General features: G+C 37.6%; 1 protein-coding gene across 4 annotated transcripts in view; it reads right to left on the reverse strand.

Annotated features, from left to right (window-relative positions):
• Window positions 1–13,395, reverse strand: part of ROBO1 (roundabout guidance receptor 1) — an 872,802-nt gene that overhangs the window by 13,814 nt on the left and 845,593 nt on the right. For all 4 annotated transcript variants that reach the window (XM_084633794.1, XM_084633793.1, XM_084633796.1 and 1 more), the window contains 4 exons: window positions 12,941–13,085; window positions 11,531–11,782; window positions 6,826–7,235; window positions 3,186–3,338 (listed from right to left, as the gene is read on the reverse strand). In XM_084633794.1, the coding sequence (XP_084489920.1) occupies window positions 3,186–3,338; window positions 6,826–7,235; window positions 11,531–11,782; window positions 12,941–13,085 (960 nt within the window). The remainder of the gene's footprint in view (window positions 1–3,185; window positions 3,339–6,825; window positions 7,236–11,530; window positions 11,783–12,940; window positions 13,086–13,395) is intronic.

Raw genomic sequence — 13,395 nt, forward strand, 5'->3', positions numbered from 1 at the left:
TAGCTAGCTACCTACATCAAATGTGGGAACAAAAATGGAGGCTGGATTTAAAAATCAGGCACCGGATGTTGATACTGCCAATGCCAGAATCTGTATGGAAAATCCCAAAGACTATAACTCACTGCAGAAGATTTTCACTTCGTTTACCTAAATGCTTACAAGTCTGAGGGCTTCTAATTAGTGATCAATCAAATCAAAACGATTCAAAAGAGGCTTGCAAATGTATAATTTATGACAAGTACGGCGCAGAAAATATTTTTTAAACTTGATTTTTAAATCAAGTATGTCAATAGATCAGCGGAAGTTGGGTAGGGGAGAAATGCATTTGTTAGTAGGTTTTAGTAACGCGCTTGCTTGTATTTAACTCTCTGAAAGACTAGACAAAGAACAATTAAATATACATACATTTACTCCTTACCCTCCTTTCTCAGCAAAAGATTTTTAGCAACAAATATGGTTTCACAGTCTGGGTGACTGTCAATGAACAAAACAACAGAGCTGAAAGTCTGTTCTACATTCAGCAGAAACTGATCTGAACTAGTATCAGGCAAGGATATAACATAGTCATTACATTACCCTCAGCTTGTTCAATCTTATACAATGCACAGTAAACTAAAAAAACATCCTGTGTTTAAGAATAAGCAATGGAAAGCAAACACATCTCCTTTCATTGCTGCATTATGAATAAAAACTCTCTGAAGCAACAATAATCTACTTCATAAACCGTGCCGGAAGAAAGAAAACAAAACCAGAATTTTTACAGCATATGCATATAATGCTGCTGACAACATTCTTGGCAATTTCAACCAATCATCTGACACCTGAATTTGCTTCCATATTTTTTTTATCATCCAGCTGTGTAAATCCTTCATGTCACAGATATTTCATAAAACTGCTAGAAAATATTTATTGAGCTAATGTAGCCAAGTAATTTGGGAATAGTGAAAAATGCTTCTATGCTACATAAGAAATAGCTGTTGTTTAGCAGTCACTTGTGAATGTAGGTTTTATTGAAAAGATAGAGAAATGATGAAATAATTAATCTCTTCTCCCTTCTAGTATTTAACAGCTCCAACCAGGGATAAAAGTCCAGGTTCAGACCATTAGTTTTCTTCCACTGTAAACTAGGCTGCTCACTCATTATGGGAAAAACTAGAAGCTTCTCTAGTAGTAAGCAGTGCTTTATAAAAGAAATAAATCACAGTATGACACCAAACCAATGGAAGAAATGAAGAGGTACCTTGAAAGGTCAACTGCGCTCAATTGTTTCTTTCATGTCTACATATCACTGTTCTCCACTTAAGGAAAATAATTATTAGATATTATTTTACAGCTTATTCTAAAGGAGCAGCTTTTATATGTGCCTATTAAAATGAGTGATTATAATTTTCAGTAAGGCTTCAAATATGGCTGTGCAAATGGATTGGGGCAAAAAATAATAATACAACAAAACTGAACTGGGTTTTATTAGTATTGCAGAAAATAGAACAAATCCCTACTCTCTGACCAATCACAATGTATAGCAAATTAATTATAACACAGAGGTTAGCGGAAAATCATGTCTTATTAGAAAACATGCTGAAATAAGCATCTGCTCAAGCATACAAAACAAATATTGATCACAACTGTCAAATCTGTTACAATTTTTAACCACAGTGCTGCATGGTCTAACTTAGTATAATTACTTTTACAAAATACACCAAATACAGATCCCTCACTTATTTATTCCTATGCTAGAGGGAAAGAAATGGCCACATACAACTCCAGTCCAGATTTTCTTTCTGATGTCCTAGCTACTGTAGATGTGATTATATCAAGGTTTGATGTTTAGCCAATTTTTCAGTTAAGAGCATTCTCTTCAAGATAATAAAAGCTGATAAAATGTCCATAAAATCTTGTAAAATGCCATTACAGAGGTCCCATAAATGTAAAATTGCTGGTATAGTTTTGGGATTTACACCCTATGTTGTCCCTTTCACAGAAGCAAACACGCACAAAACCACTGTAAATAACCTCTTGAAATCAGATAATATTCTGACAGCTCAGTTTCACTGACAAAAGGGACCTGGGCAGAAGCCAAGAGGCCCAGGTGCACTGTGTCATGCCAATATTTAATGCAGTCGAATATCAGATGGATGCTAGTGAGAGAAAATACTCAGAATAAAGTCAGATAATAGCACGGACAACCACTCATTGCAAAATTACTTCTGCTCATCATGCTGTGAGCTTTGTATTAATTTTTTCTGTCAAGTGGTAAGACTCACAGGGAGAAGTGGCTCAAAAACCCCTTCTTGTAACCCTGGATAAGGATCTATAATATTAGGCTTTCATATGATAATGGCAAATGATGCCCCTCTTTGAAAAATTTCTGACTAGTAATGAAAGTCCTAATCAGATTGTTGTTGCTGAGAACCAGGAGGTGGGGAATGATGCCTCTGACACTCCTTCGTTCCCCTCCTCTTTTAGCGAATTTAGCAAACTTGACAAGATGGGTAAGTCTTCAAGAATTTATCTTACATGAATTTCCACAAAGCCCTTGAGTTGTTTATAAAAACTGGAAGGCGGTGGTTTAATAAAAGCTGGGCCACCTGAGGCATTTTCATTAAAGGCTCTCTCTAGACAACATCACAATGTTTGCATTATCCTCCTATACTCCCCAGAGAATACAAGCATTACCTTTTCAGCAGGAGTCGATATTGTGTGTGAAGGCATGAGAGAAGATGATTACATTTTTCCTTTTGGTGCACAAAGTAACTAACAATACTTGCATTTGGATTAAAATTCAGCTATTTTGTTGGTTACCATCTGAATGCTAAATTGTTTCTGTGAAAAAAAAACCTGACACTTTGGAGGAGTTATTGTTCCATTATTTTAATGAAAATTTTAATCCCAGGCACACATTATTTTCAACTACCGTACCTATATGTGCTACCTTTTCTCTTAAATAATGGCAGCAATTAGCCTATTAGGACATGACAGAAAACAGGTGCAGCGGAGACATCCATAAAGACTACCAAGTATGGAAATTTAAAATGATTAATTTGCTTAACATATTTAGCAATAGCAAACACAAATCACTGATTTTTTTAAAACAGAATGTTATCTCTGAGGAAAACCTTTACACACTCAGCATATATCTAGAGCAGTTCATTGACACTTTCACCTGTTTCAATGGACTGACTTACCATCTGTGTAGACTTCTCTGCGCAGATGTCCTGGCTGGTGTTTTTGCTTTTTGGCAGGTCGGAGCTTTTGTATTACAACAGCACTCATGTTGCTGTCAGTAGACACAGGGCTGGTGGGTCTAGGGCAGTGCGATACATGAAAATGTCTACGGCCTGAAAAAAATAATTACAGAACAGAATGTTGTTATTTTTCTCTCCAAAATAAGATATTATATTACCTCTCTTTTTAAAATGAGAATCATGTGCAGCCATTCTAAAACTGAAGTTATTTAATTATAATATTACATTAACCTAAATCTTGTAATATCCTTATTGGTGATATGGTTTACAGCATATTTTTAACAAACAATTGAAGAGATACATTAATCTTCAAATCAATAAACAGGCAGACTTAGTTTCCCAGAAATTATACAACTTGTTTGTTTCTAGTAGGTGCCCTGCAGGAATCTGAACTCTGTGACCAAGCAGGAATAGAATGTTTTATCAGCCCAATAGCAATGTCCATCAACAACAAAATGCATCACTTTCACAATGGGCTTCAGATCCTCTGGCATGGACAATGCACAGGTTCACTCAAAAATGTACCATGGCAGAACAATGAGCAGGACCTAGTTACAAATGCATACAGCACTACACTGCTTGAATCATTAACAATAAAGCACTATTTGTGAAGTACACCAAATTGTTCCTAGATCCAAAATATGACAAATCCCTGTATGATGGGGTGTTCACCCCACACCAGCCTGGAAGGGGTTAATAAGGCTGAGAAGGAATTTTGTGGCCTAATTAATCCCCTGCATGATGATGGTGCACAGCTGAGAAGAAAGACGCAGGGCTAGGATAAAGCCAGGAAGCTAGCAACAAAAAGGAGCTGCAGGGAAGTAGTCTAAGGGGTGGAGCCAGAAGGTTGGTAAAGACTCAGAAAAAAGGCAGTAAGGTTCAGAACAGGACAGAACATTTGGGACCCAGACTAGAGGGTGGGCCTCGTTCCTCTACCAGCTACTGGGGAAGTGGCACTGGCTGGGCAGTGAATGGGAAGGCTGCCTGAGCCTGTTTGTTAGCAGAGACTCTGATACGCTGGAAGGAGAGGACGTGTGCGCTTTGGCTGGATGGCCAAACCACAGACACAGAGCAACTTGCCTCACGGAAAGCTAGGAAGAGAAGGCAGAGCACACGGTAAGAGGTGGAAAGGAGGTGTCAGACCTGAAATCAGCTAATCCCCAGAGCAAACAGGAGGTGACCGACCAGCAGTCCCTGTGACACCCTGATTTGCATTTTCTAATACTTCATTTGTACATGAGCAGTGTCACATCTCCAGTGTTTGTATTCAGGAAAATGCAAACACAAAACAAAACAAAACCCGCAATTCATAATACTCTTTTAAATGTTGCTAAGTTTAATTTTTTTTACATCAGTAGTATGTAAAAATATCTATTCCAAATAGTTATACAAAAGGATGAAATTGGGGCCTCATTTAAGTCAACGTGAGTTTTACTACTGACTGCAGTGAGGCCAAGATTTCACTCAAAATAACTAAACTACTCCCCTTCTCTTTCTTCATGATGAACAGCCATGTTGAAACAAAGGAATGCTAAAAGTCAGAATGGAAATTAGAAATGAGAAAGGAATCTTGCAGCTCTGTAGAGTGGGTGAAGACAAAACTACAGTAATAGAATCCCAGTGTTCTGGCTCTAGTGGCTATAAAGGGTTGGCAAGATAGTCACAGATCTCTTTGAACTGTAGCAGTCCCATTTATCAGCTGAAACATGACACTAACCTATTTGGTAAGCATGAAGCCTACTCAGATCACTGGTTATTCATATTCAGTTAATCCTGGTAGCTAATAGTGCTTGTGCTCCAATATGAAATATTTATTACATATTGAATGTTGACCAGCGGAAAAGCCAAGTGTAGTTTGTTTGTAATCTAAGAGAATTTTCTGAAATGACAGGTTATAAATTATGATGCCAAGCCAAGGGCAGTTTGTCTCAACTATGCTCCAAACAGAGACTGATGATGTTCCCCAGTATAGTAAATGGCAAATAATTATCTTAAAATGTGATTAAATGTATTCTTTAGCTTACAAAACCTAGAAAATAAAGTGTTAAAGCTGAAACACTATACTTTTCACATTCCAGTAGACATGGATAAACTAAAACTCTCATATGAAGAGAACAAAAAGATTGGGATCATGTACTTTACAGGGAGGACATGAAAAATATACAAAATAATGCATTTTAGAGAAAGGGCCAGCTGGAAACTTCTGTTCACCCTGTCTCATAATATAAGAAAAAAAGGCATTCAATTAAACTAAAAGGTAGCAAAATTTCAAAATCAGTAAGAAGAAATCAAGGTTTTATATAACCTTTAGGTGTCATTGAGGCTAAAAGCTTAACAAGAATAAAAAAGAAACTGGATGTTTATACTGATAACAAGAATATCCAGAGTTATAATAGCAAATTCTAAACAAACAAGAATTTTTGAAAGGGTCTAAACCACCATGCTTCAGGGAATACACCAATTGTAAGAACCTTCCCTCAGGACATGTTATCCCAAACTGCCTGCTTCTTCTGGACTTCTTATGCCTTCTCCTGAAGCATTTGGTACTGGCCACTGTAGGAGACAGGATACTGGACTAGTGCAGTATGATAATTCCTGTGTCCTATACATATGATGTGCATAGGGGTGATTTTGCACAACAGAGAAATTTAAGATTGAACTTTCTATGTTTGATTTCACTGCTTAGATACACATTATACCCTTACATCTTTATACTGTACCATTTAAAAACAAAGAGAAAACAGTTCTACCATTTTTAAGTTTGCAAATGGCTCCCAAACTGAGTTCATGTAACTGTATGTATTTTCAGTTCAGAGCACATTCGCATGCCTGAGTTACAACAGTCAAAGAATATGACTGTTGTTTTTATTCTTGTTTTTCTTCCCCTCTGACAGACCACTGTCCACATGAGCCTTTATCCTCATCACCGACCTGCCTCCCATTCTTCCACTTCTTCACCAAATTCTACGGCATATCTACACACTCCCGTTTGAAGAGGACTACATTAATGCAAACTAGTAACATCCACATGGGGAAGTTACAGTGCAGCCGTTTGGTGTTCACTGCTATTCACACATATTCCAAACCGTGGAACTGTATAGACAAGACCTAAGAGAACAATAATAATTTCAGCTGTATTTGAATTTTAAATCAATTAGAGTTCCCCCCCATGATTTAGCACACAGGTTTCATTTTTACAGCCACATCTCCAACAATTGATTTGATGTAAAACAATGTTTAGCAGCAATTAAATGTAATATAATGAATTGGACTGTTTAATTCGAAGTCCTTCCTCTCCCCGCAACCTGGAGATCTTAAGCAGCGTTAACTGCCTCCCATTTCACTTCAACGAATAATACATTACCTGCTGGAAGAGCCAGAGCGTAGGAGATAATTATGTGGGCATGCAAGTCAATTTTCTGAGCGTGCTGAATTTGTACAAATTGGAACAGCAGACTGTGATTCATTGTTAAGTTATTTAAGAAATTTAGGGACAACCTTTGGATAAAAGACATGGCATGGTGGCAGTTTTTCTTTTTTCATCCCCAACCAAGCACACCGTGCCTTTATAAGACCTCACCTCCTGCTGCATCCTGCACTTGACGTCTTGCTACTTTAAGACCAGCATATTCTGCTGCTGCAGCAACAGCTTGTGCAAAATCTGCATCAGTAAAAAACGATCCATCGGAAGAGCTAACACTGGACCGTCCACTTGAGATGTTGTCTTCTTCTGAGGCTGAGCCCCAACCATTAATCATGGACCCCGTTACAGAGCTTTCCAAATCGCCAACACTTGAGGCAGGTGTCTGTTCAAGGCCACGCAAAAGGAGCCTTCTGTTCTGCATCTTGGCAACCTCTATTTCTGCCTCATCCTCTTCCTCTTCTGGTGCATCAGTATCCATATCTGAGACCAGGGGTCCTGAGATGTACCCATAGGTGTGTGGTGGAGAAATAGGCCTTGGAGGGGGTGGAGGACTCACAGGCTGACGTCTGCATGTAAACACAATGTTAAAAATTGTTATTTCAGTTGCACAAACTAACCAGAACAAAACAAAATATCCTAGAAAAAACAGTGGAATATTTCTTTGACATGCCAACCAATTTGTTTTGCCATTTTAAATTCCCAGGATTTAGATTTGAAAGTAGCAGGATTTTACTTTTTTTCTATAATCAGAGATGACCGACAGCTATGAAATCAGAAATCAACCAAAAAAAGAAATCGGCCGTCTCTTATGGTACCTTTCACTCCAGTTTAATAAAAATGTGCTCGCTTATGTATAAATCTCCTTATGTTTCATAATTTAGCTCATGTTCAGTTAGGAAAGGGGAGGTGACAGTTTAGGACACAGCTTAAAGAATTACATTAGGAAGTTCACACCTGTGAATGTGAGCAAAAGGTGTGATTGTATATTGCTTTTGAAGCTTGCTATTATCAGAGACAATAGGTATCTACACCCAAGCAGACTGCTCCATAAACATTATCCTTCTCAGAATTTTTTCCCCCACTTATTCCAAACATAGGTTTGAAACTGGTCTGGAAGGTAATGTTAAAGAGAATTATTCAATATCATTTATATCTAACTTTGGAGAGTATCCAAATGTATCCATATTATTCTTGTTCCTAAATAATCAGTAACAGAGCTGCTAGATTCAAAAGTTAAAGGACTGTGTCTGGGCATTATGGGATCAATGTTTGGTTCATTTAATATTTTGATCTGCAGAACATTTATCTTAATGTTGCAGATATTGTCATTAGTTTGTCCCCTGTGCTTTTTAGTTGTCATTTACCCAAAAGGAAGATATGCCTGGGGAGGGAATGACCAGACTTTTGTCTTCTTTCATCACAAAGGATATCTGCTGTTTGCTCTTTTGACCAGAATCTGGTTTGAAAAATTTCCCAATGTTTTCTATTTCTCATGGTTTCCAACCCATCAATTTTGCTTTATCATCACTTCAGCAAAATGGCTATCTTTACAAACTTGAAAAATGTTAATTTTCCTATTTTTGGCTGGCTTAGTTTTACCCACCCACTGCTAGAAATGGGCCAGGTTTTGCTTAAAAAAAGTTATGTATCTAAACAAACATTTCCTTTTTTTAAATAAAGCAAGTGCTCATCTTTCACAACAAAATGCAGAAATCCTTGAATTGAATAATCTACCATTTCCTTAAAAATATTGTACACGCACTTCTACTGGTTGTCTTAACTACGGAAGGCCACAGAAGCAGTGACAATTAGAGATATTTTAACCAAATAACCATTTAATAGAAATGACAGAGGCCATAGCTGAGTGAAAAGAAGCTTTATTCGCCTTTATATAGTGCCCCATCTTGGCTAAATTATATTGGTTTAATGTGGGATCCTGGCAAGATGTGTCCTTGTAGTACATTTGTCTACTAGTCTTCCTGTTCTCTGGATTTTGTTACCAAGAGACAGGCAACTATTTACAAAACATAGAGAGGGTTCTTGGAAAATCAGCTTGCTCACTAACCCATAAAGGTAGGATCACTGAGGACATGGGCATATTCATGGACATATAGCAGCATTTCTTCCACTTTACACAGCCCCATACTAGATTACAGTGACTCTGGCTTTAACATTCACAGTGTCTCCTATCTCACTGTGCTTTTTACATTCTTCCAGAGCAGAGCTTTCTATTTCAATCTGCTGCAACTGTGGCAAGCTGACCGAACAGACAACATTACTGAACACAATCAGCATTGCAGAGAGCAATGTTCCAGCTGCCTGGTTCCTGGGGCCCACAACACGGAGCATGGCTGTAGAATCATTACAGAAAGCATTAAAGACTGGAGAGGAGGGAAGAGGAGGGAAGAGGAGATGGCCCCCTCTGTTAAGTAACCTTTCCATCCTCCAAATGAACTGGAGTTCAGAGAGTAAAGCTCTACCAACCTTACAGATACATTTCAGATAATAGCATTTTAGATATAATCTTCAGTACAAAGCTACACGCTCAACTTATTTCTCTGTCAGATACTTTTATTATTTGTAACAATGAATATTTTCAGTTAATCAAGAAATCTTAGTACTTAATACAGAAGTATGTGCCATTTGAAATAAGTGTTCTCAATTAGAAAGCCTTCTCATTCTCCATGTTCCAAGTGTAAACTTCCTTCCAGAATGTATTTCAAGTGCTGAGCACACAACAGCCAACTCCTAAACATAACATGTCATAACAATGCCAGTAGAGTGGAAAGAAAAGGAGTGCTTGTGGCACCTTAGAGACTAACCAATTTATCTGAGCATAAGCTTTCATGAGCTACAGCTCACTTCATCGGATGCATGCAGTATTTTCTACTGCATGCATCCGATGAAGTGAGCTGTAGCTCACGAAAGCTTATGCTCAGATAAATTGGTTAGTCTCTAAGGTGCCACAAGTACTCCATTTCTTTTTGCAGATACAGACTAAAACGGCTGCTACACTGAAACCTGTCATCAAGCAAAGTAGAGTGGAAGATGCAGTCAGGCAAGCCTTGCTGATCATGCAAGAGAACTTATACAACACAGTGGCTTTATTTTAATAAAAGAAACGAACATATCAAATAGATAAGAGACAACACTGGAAAAGCTAAAGACACATAACCAAGGTAGCCCAACTACACTGTGTTTCTTATTAGGGCTGAGTCACTAGCAGCTTTCCAAAGAATGGAGGCAATGGCATTTATCCGCTAGTGATGTTTATCTAACCCCCTTTAATAACAGCAAAAAGATGTTTAGGATATTTCTTCCATCCCTTACATAGCAAATCCTTATACCCTAGCAGTTCAATGGTGCATCCTTATAGCCACATTCAATCATATTTCCTTAAGTTTGGTGATACATCTGTGGTGGCCACCTTCCACTCCTTGTGCTGAGGGAAACATTCTAACTGCCAGGCTGTGGCCCGCTGCATCCTCTTCTTTGCACACAGGCTGCTGGCTCGCTCAGTGCACCACACTATTCAAAACAGAGAAACTGAGGGTCTGGGAAGCGACACCCAAAGGAAGATTGAGTGGACACCCCCCCCTTCTCCATCGGTGTACACGGAAGGGAAAGAAGGAATGAACATCATGAGGAGAAAGAAAGAGGACAAGATGCAGAGCATGACAGAGGGTAAAAAAATACAGAATACTAGAGTAGAGAGGAAGAAATGGGAACACTGAGGAAACATGGGGGATAAAGTTAAAAGCAGATTTGAAGCCATTTTTAAAAAGCAAGGTTTAAAGTACCAGGCTTGGCTTTACAATAAAAAGGGGCAAACTAAAAAAAAAAAAAAGATACTCGACATTCTTTTTCTGGGAAACACACCTATAAAAAGCTACATTAACAAAATCAAATTCAAGCAATTAATTCAGCAAGATGACCCTTTAGAAAAATATTGCTTTGAAATAAGCCCAGGAGTAAGAAATATGAAAAATTAAGAAGTGCTAAACTGATCTTTGGAACAATAAGCCTAGAAATTCTTGAAAATAATAAAAATTTTCAAAAAAAATGACAGGAATATTAAAAGTCTAATGGTTTATCATAAATTCAATATATATAAGCTAATGGGGGGGGGGAATCTACAAAGACTATGTTCCTGGGACAAAAGTTCTATTATTGCAACAAAACAGCAAGCTAAACCATAGTCACATTTAGTCAAAATTCACATTTTTTTTAATATATATATAGAGAGAGCAAAAGCTGCAAGGGTACAGTAAACTCAGAATGGAAGCAAAATGTCCCTGGAACAAATATAGATCTTTTTAATGACCGTCTTTATTTAAAAAATGAGGGAAGGTGGGAACATGAAGGAAATTCCACAAGCAGTAATTTACTGCAGTAGGATTTATGAAAGGAGGAAAACCTATAGCTTATATAAATTATATATTTATATATATTCATACACATTGGTGACAAGTTAATTGCACAGTTACTGTGAAATAATGCAAGCTATTTTATGGTAATAATGCAGTAAATCTATTGGAAACAATGGAACTGTAATTATATGATAAATTGTGTTAACGATACCACTTTAGTATCCTGATGACTGTGCATTTAACTTGTGTCAGCATTGTATGTAACACAAGATGATACACTGCATTTCCTTTCATATTACAATATTAAAGCAACTTAATTACCTAGCTCTAAGAATATACATAGTCAAATCTTCCCAATTTGTAAATTAAATATAAGCAGAGTAAATATGTTGGGTGAAATCCTGGCCCTTTGAAGTCAATGGGAGTTTTGTCATTGACTTCAGTGGGAGTGGAATTTCATCTGTCATCTCTGCATATTTGCGGCAACATACCTCCGGTCAGGTTGGTGTTGTATGTGTCCTATTTCCTCTTGACAATCCTGTAACATGGGCTGTAGTTCTTCTTGGGGTGAGGGTGTTAGAGTGGCAGTAGACTGGTGGCTGTAGGAGACAGCTGCGGGAGAGGAAGCTGCTCCTCGGACTGGAGGAGTAGGACCTCGCTCATCATCATCTTCTTCCTCTAGCTCATCTTGCTGTAGATACATCCTTGCAGGTGGCACTGGACATGGAATTTCTTGGTCATAACTAAGAAATAGTTTTTTAAAAAAAATGAGGACTGTAGCTTAAATTAAACTTGTTTGATGCAATAAAAATAAAGGGCTGGGGAAAGATCCTGTTCCCACTGAAGTCAAAAGGGCTTTGCCATTGACTTCAATGTGGCCAGGATTTCATTTCCCAGTTGTCCCATGAGATCTGTAGGTGTCTAAATTAGCTGCTAGGTGACTAAAATGGGTACGAGGGCAAATCAAAGACTAGAAAAATAATATTTGGTGAATATATTATTCAGTGAATATTATTGTGTGTCAAATAATTTATTTGACGAAGAGTAATAAGTTATAGAGCTGGTTGGATGCTACTAAACATAATTAAATTGATAAATTATTTAACAAATGACTGCAATATTTGTTAAATAAAATATCAGATGAAAAATATTCCACCAGATGTATTAAACGCAAATTTAATAAACATGAAGATCTGGTCCACAGCATCTACTATTCGTTATTCTAGCTCAAATGGTCAGAGATTTTCAAACTATAAAAAACTGTGGAACTGCTTGCTTGCTGGATCTTATAATTACAGGCGAAGTGTCAAGAACGAGGCAAGGTCATTTCAAGAAAATAACAATTTAACCGCCGGAATATTTGTATTTTATTTTCATTCTTTTAAGAATATTGAGTATGTTTACTTAAATTCAAGGGATAAAATCCTCGCCCTATTATCGCAATGGCAAAACTCCCATTGACTTTATAAGGAGCCAGGATTTCCTCCCAGATCTCTAGCTGTCTACAAATATAGAACTGGTCTAATCTAATTGAAGATTACTGTGCTGAAGAATTTATTCAACAGGTTGTGTATTATACTGCTAAATATGGCCCCTCATTGAGTACAATGCAAGCCACTTCATTCCCCCATGGAAAAAAAGAAAAAACACGCTAAAATCCAAACAACACAGAGCATCAGTTTCAGAACTGGAACAACAGTTGGTAAAGATGCACTGACAGAGGCACAATCCTCTCAAAAGCCTTTTTTGTATTTTAATAATACTGTATGTAGTTCATGAACATCCAAAGTGGATTGAAGGAAAACTTCATTAGTACATTGCCAGAGCACAAATTAAATTAAATCAATTTGAGCTATCTTGTCAGCAAAATGATAAAAGGATGATTTGTTTGGTTTTCTTACCTTTCATCCACAGAAAGACTGTAATCTTCACTATTGCTGTGGGGAGGAGGGTGTGCGGGGGGAGGTGGAAGTAGATCTGCCCAGTTCATGCCAGCCTGTTTGGGTACCTTAGGGGTGCGGGCACCCTTCTTGTGTCCTTGACTCCCTAAGAATGAATAAATAATATATTTTTAAAAATGCTTTTAATTATCTCTTTTCACCTAATTACATCTCCCCTGGGTGTGTTGTGGGGGGGGAGGATCAGGATTCATTCCAGCTCCTATTGAAGTCAATGTGGATTTTACCATTGACCTGACTGGGAGCAAGTTCTGGTCCTTCCTCTCTGCATACATAACCTCATAATTACAGTTGCATTGTAAAACCAATTATTCCACATTTTGCTGCAGTTAATTTTAACCAGAAACTTTAATACAGCAAGGACAAAACATACAGTATTCATAACTTAATAAATAGCT

The sequence above is a fragment of the Lepidochelys olivacea genome (genome assembly GCF_965140295.1).
Source record: "Lepidochelys olivacea isolate rLepOli2 genome assembly, chromosome: 1".
In the NCBI taxonomy this organism is placed as follows: Eukaryota; Metazoa; Chordata; order Testudines; family Cheloniidae; genus Lepidochelys; species Lepidochelys olivacea.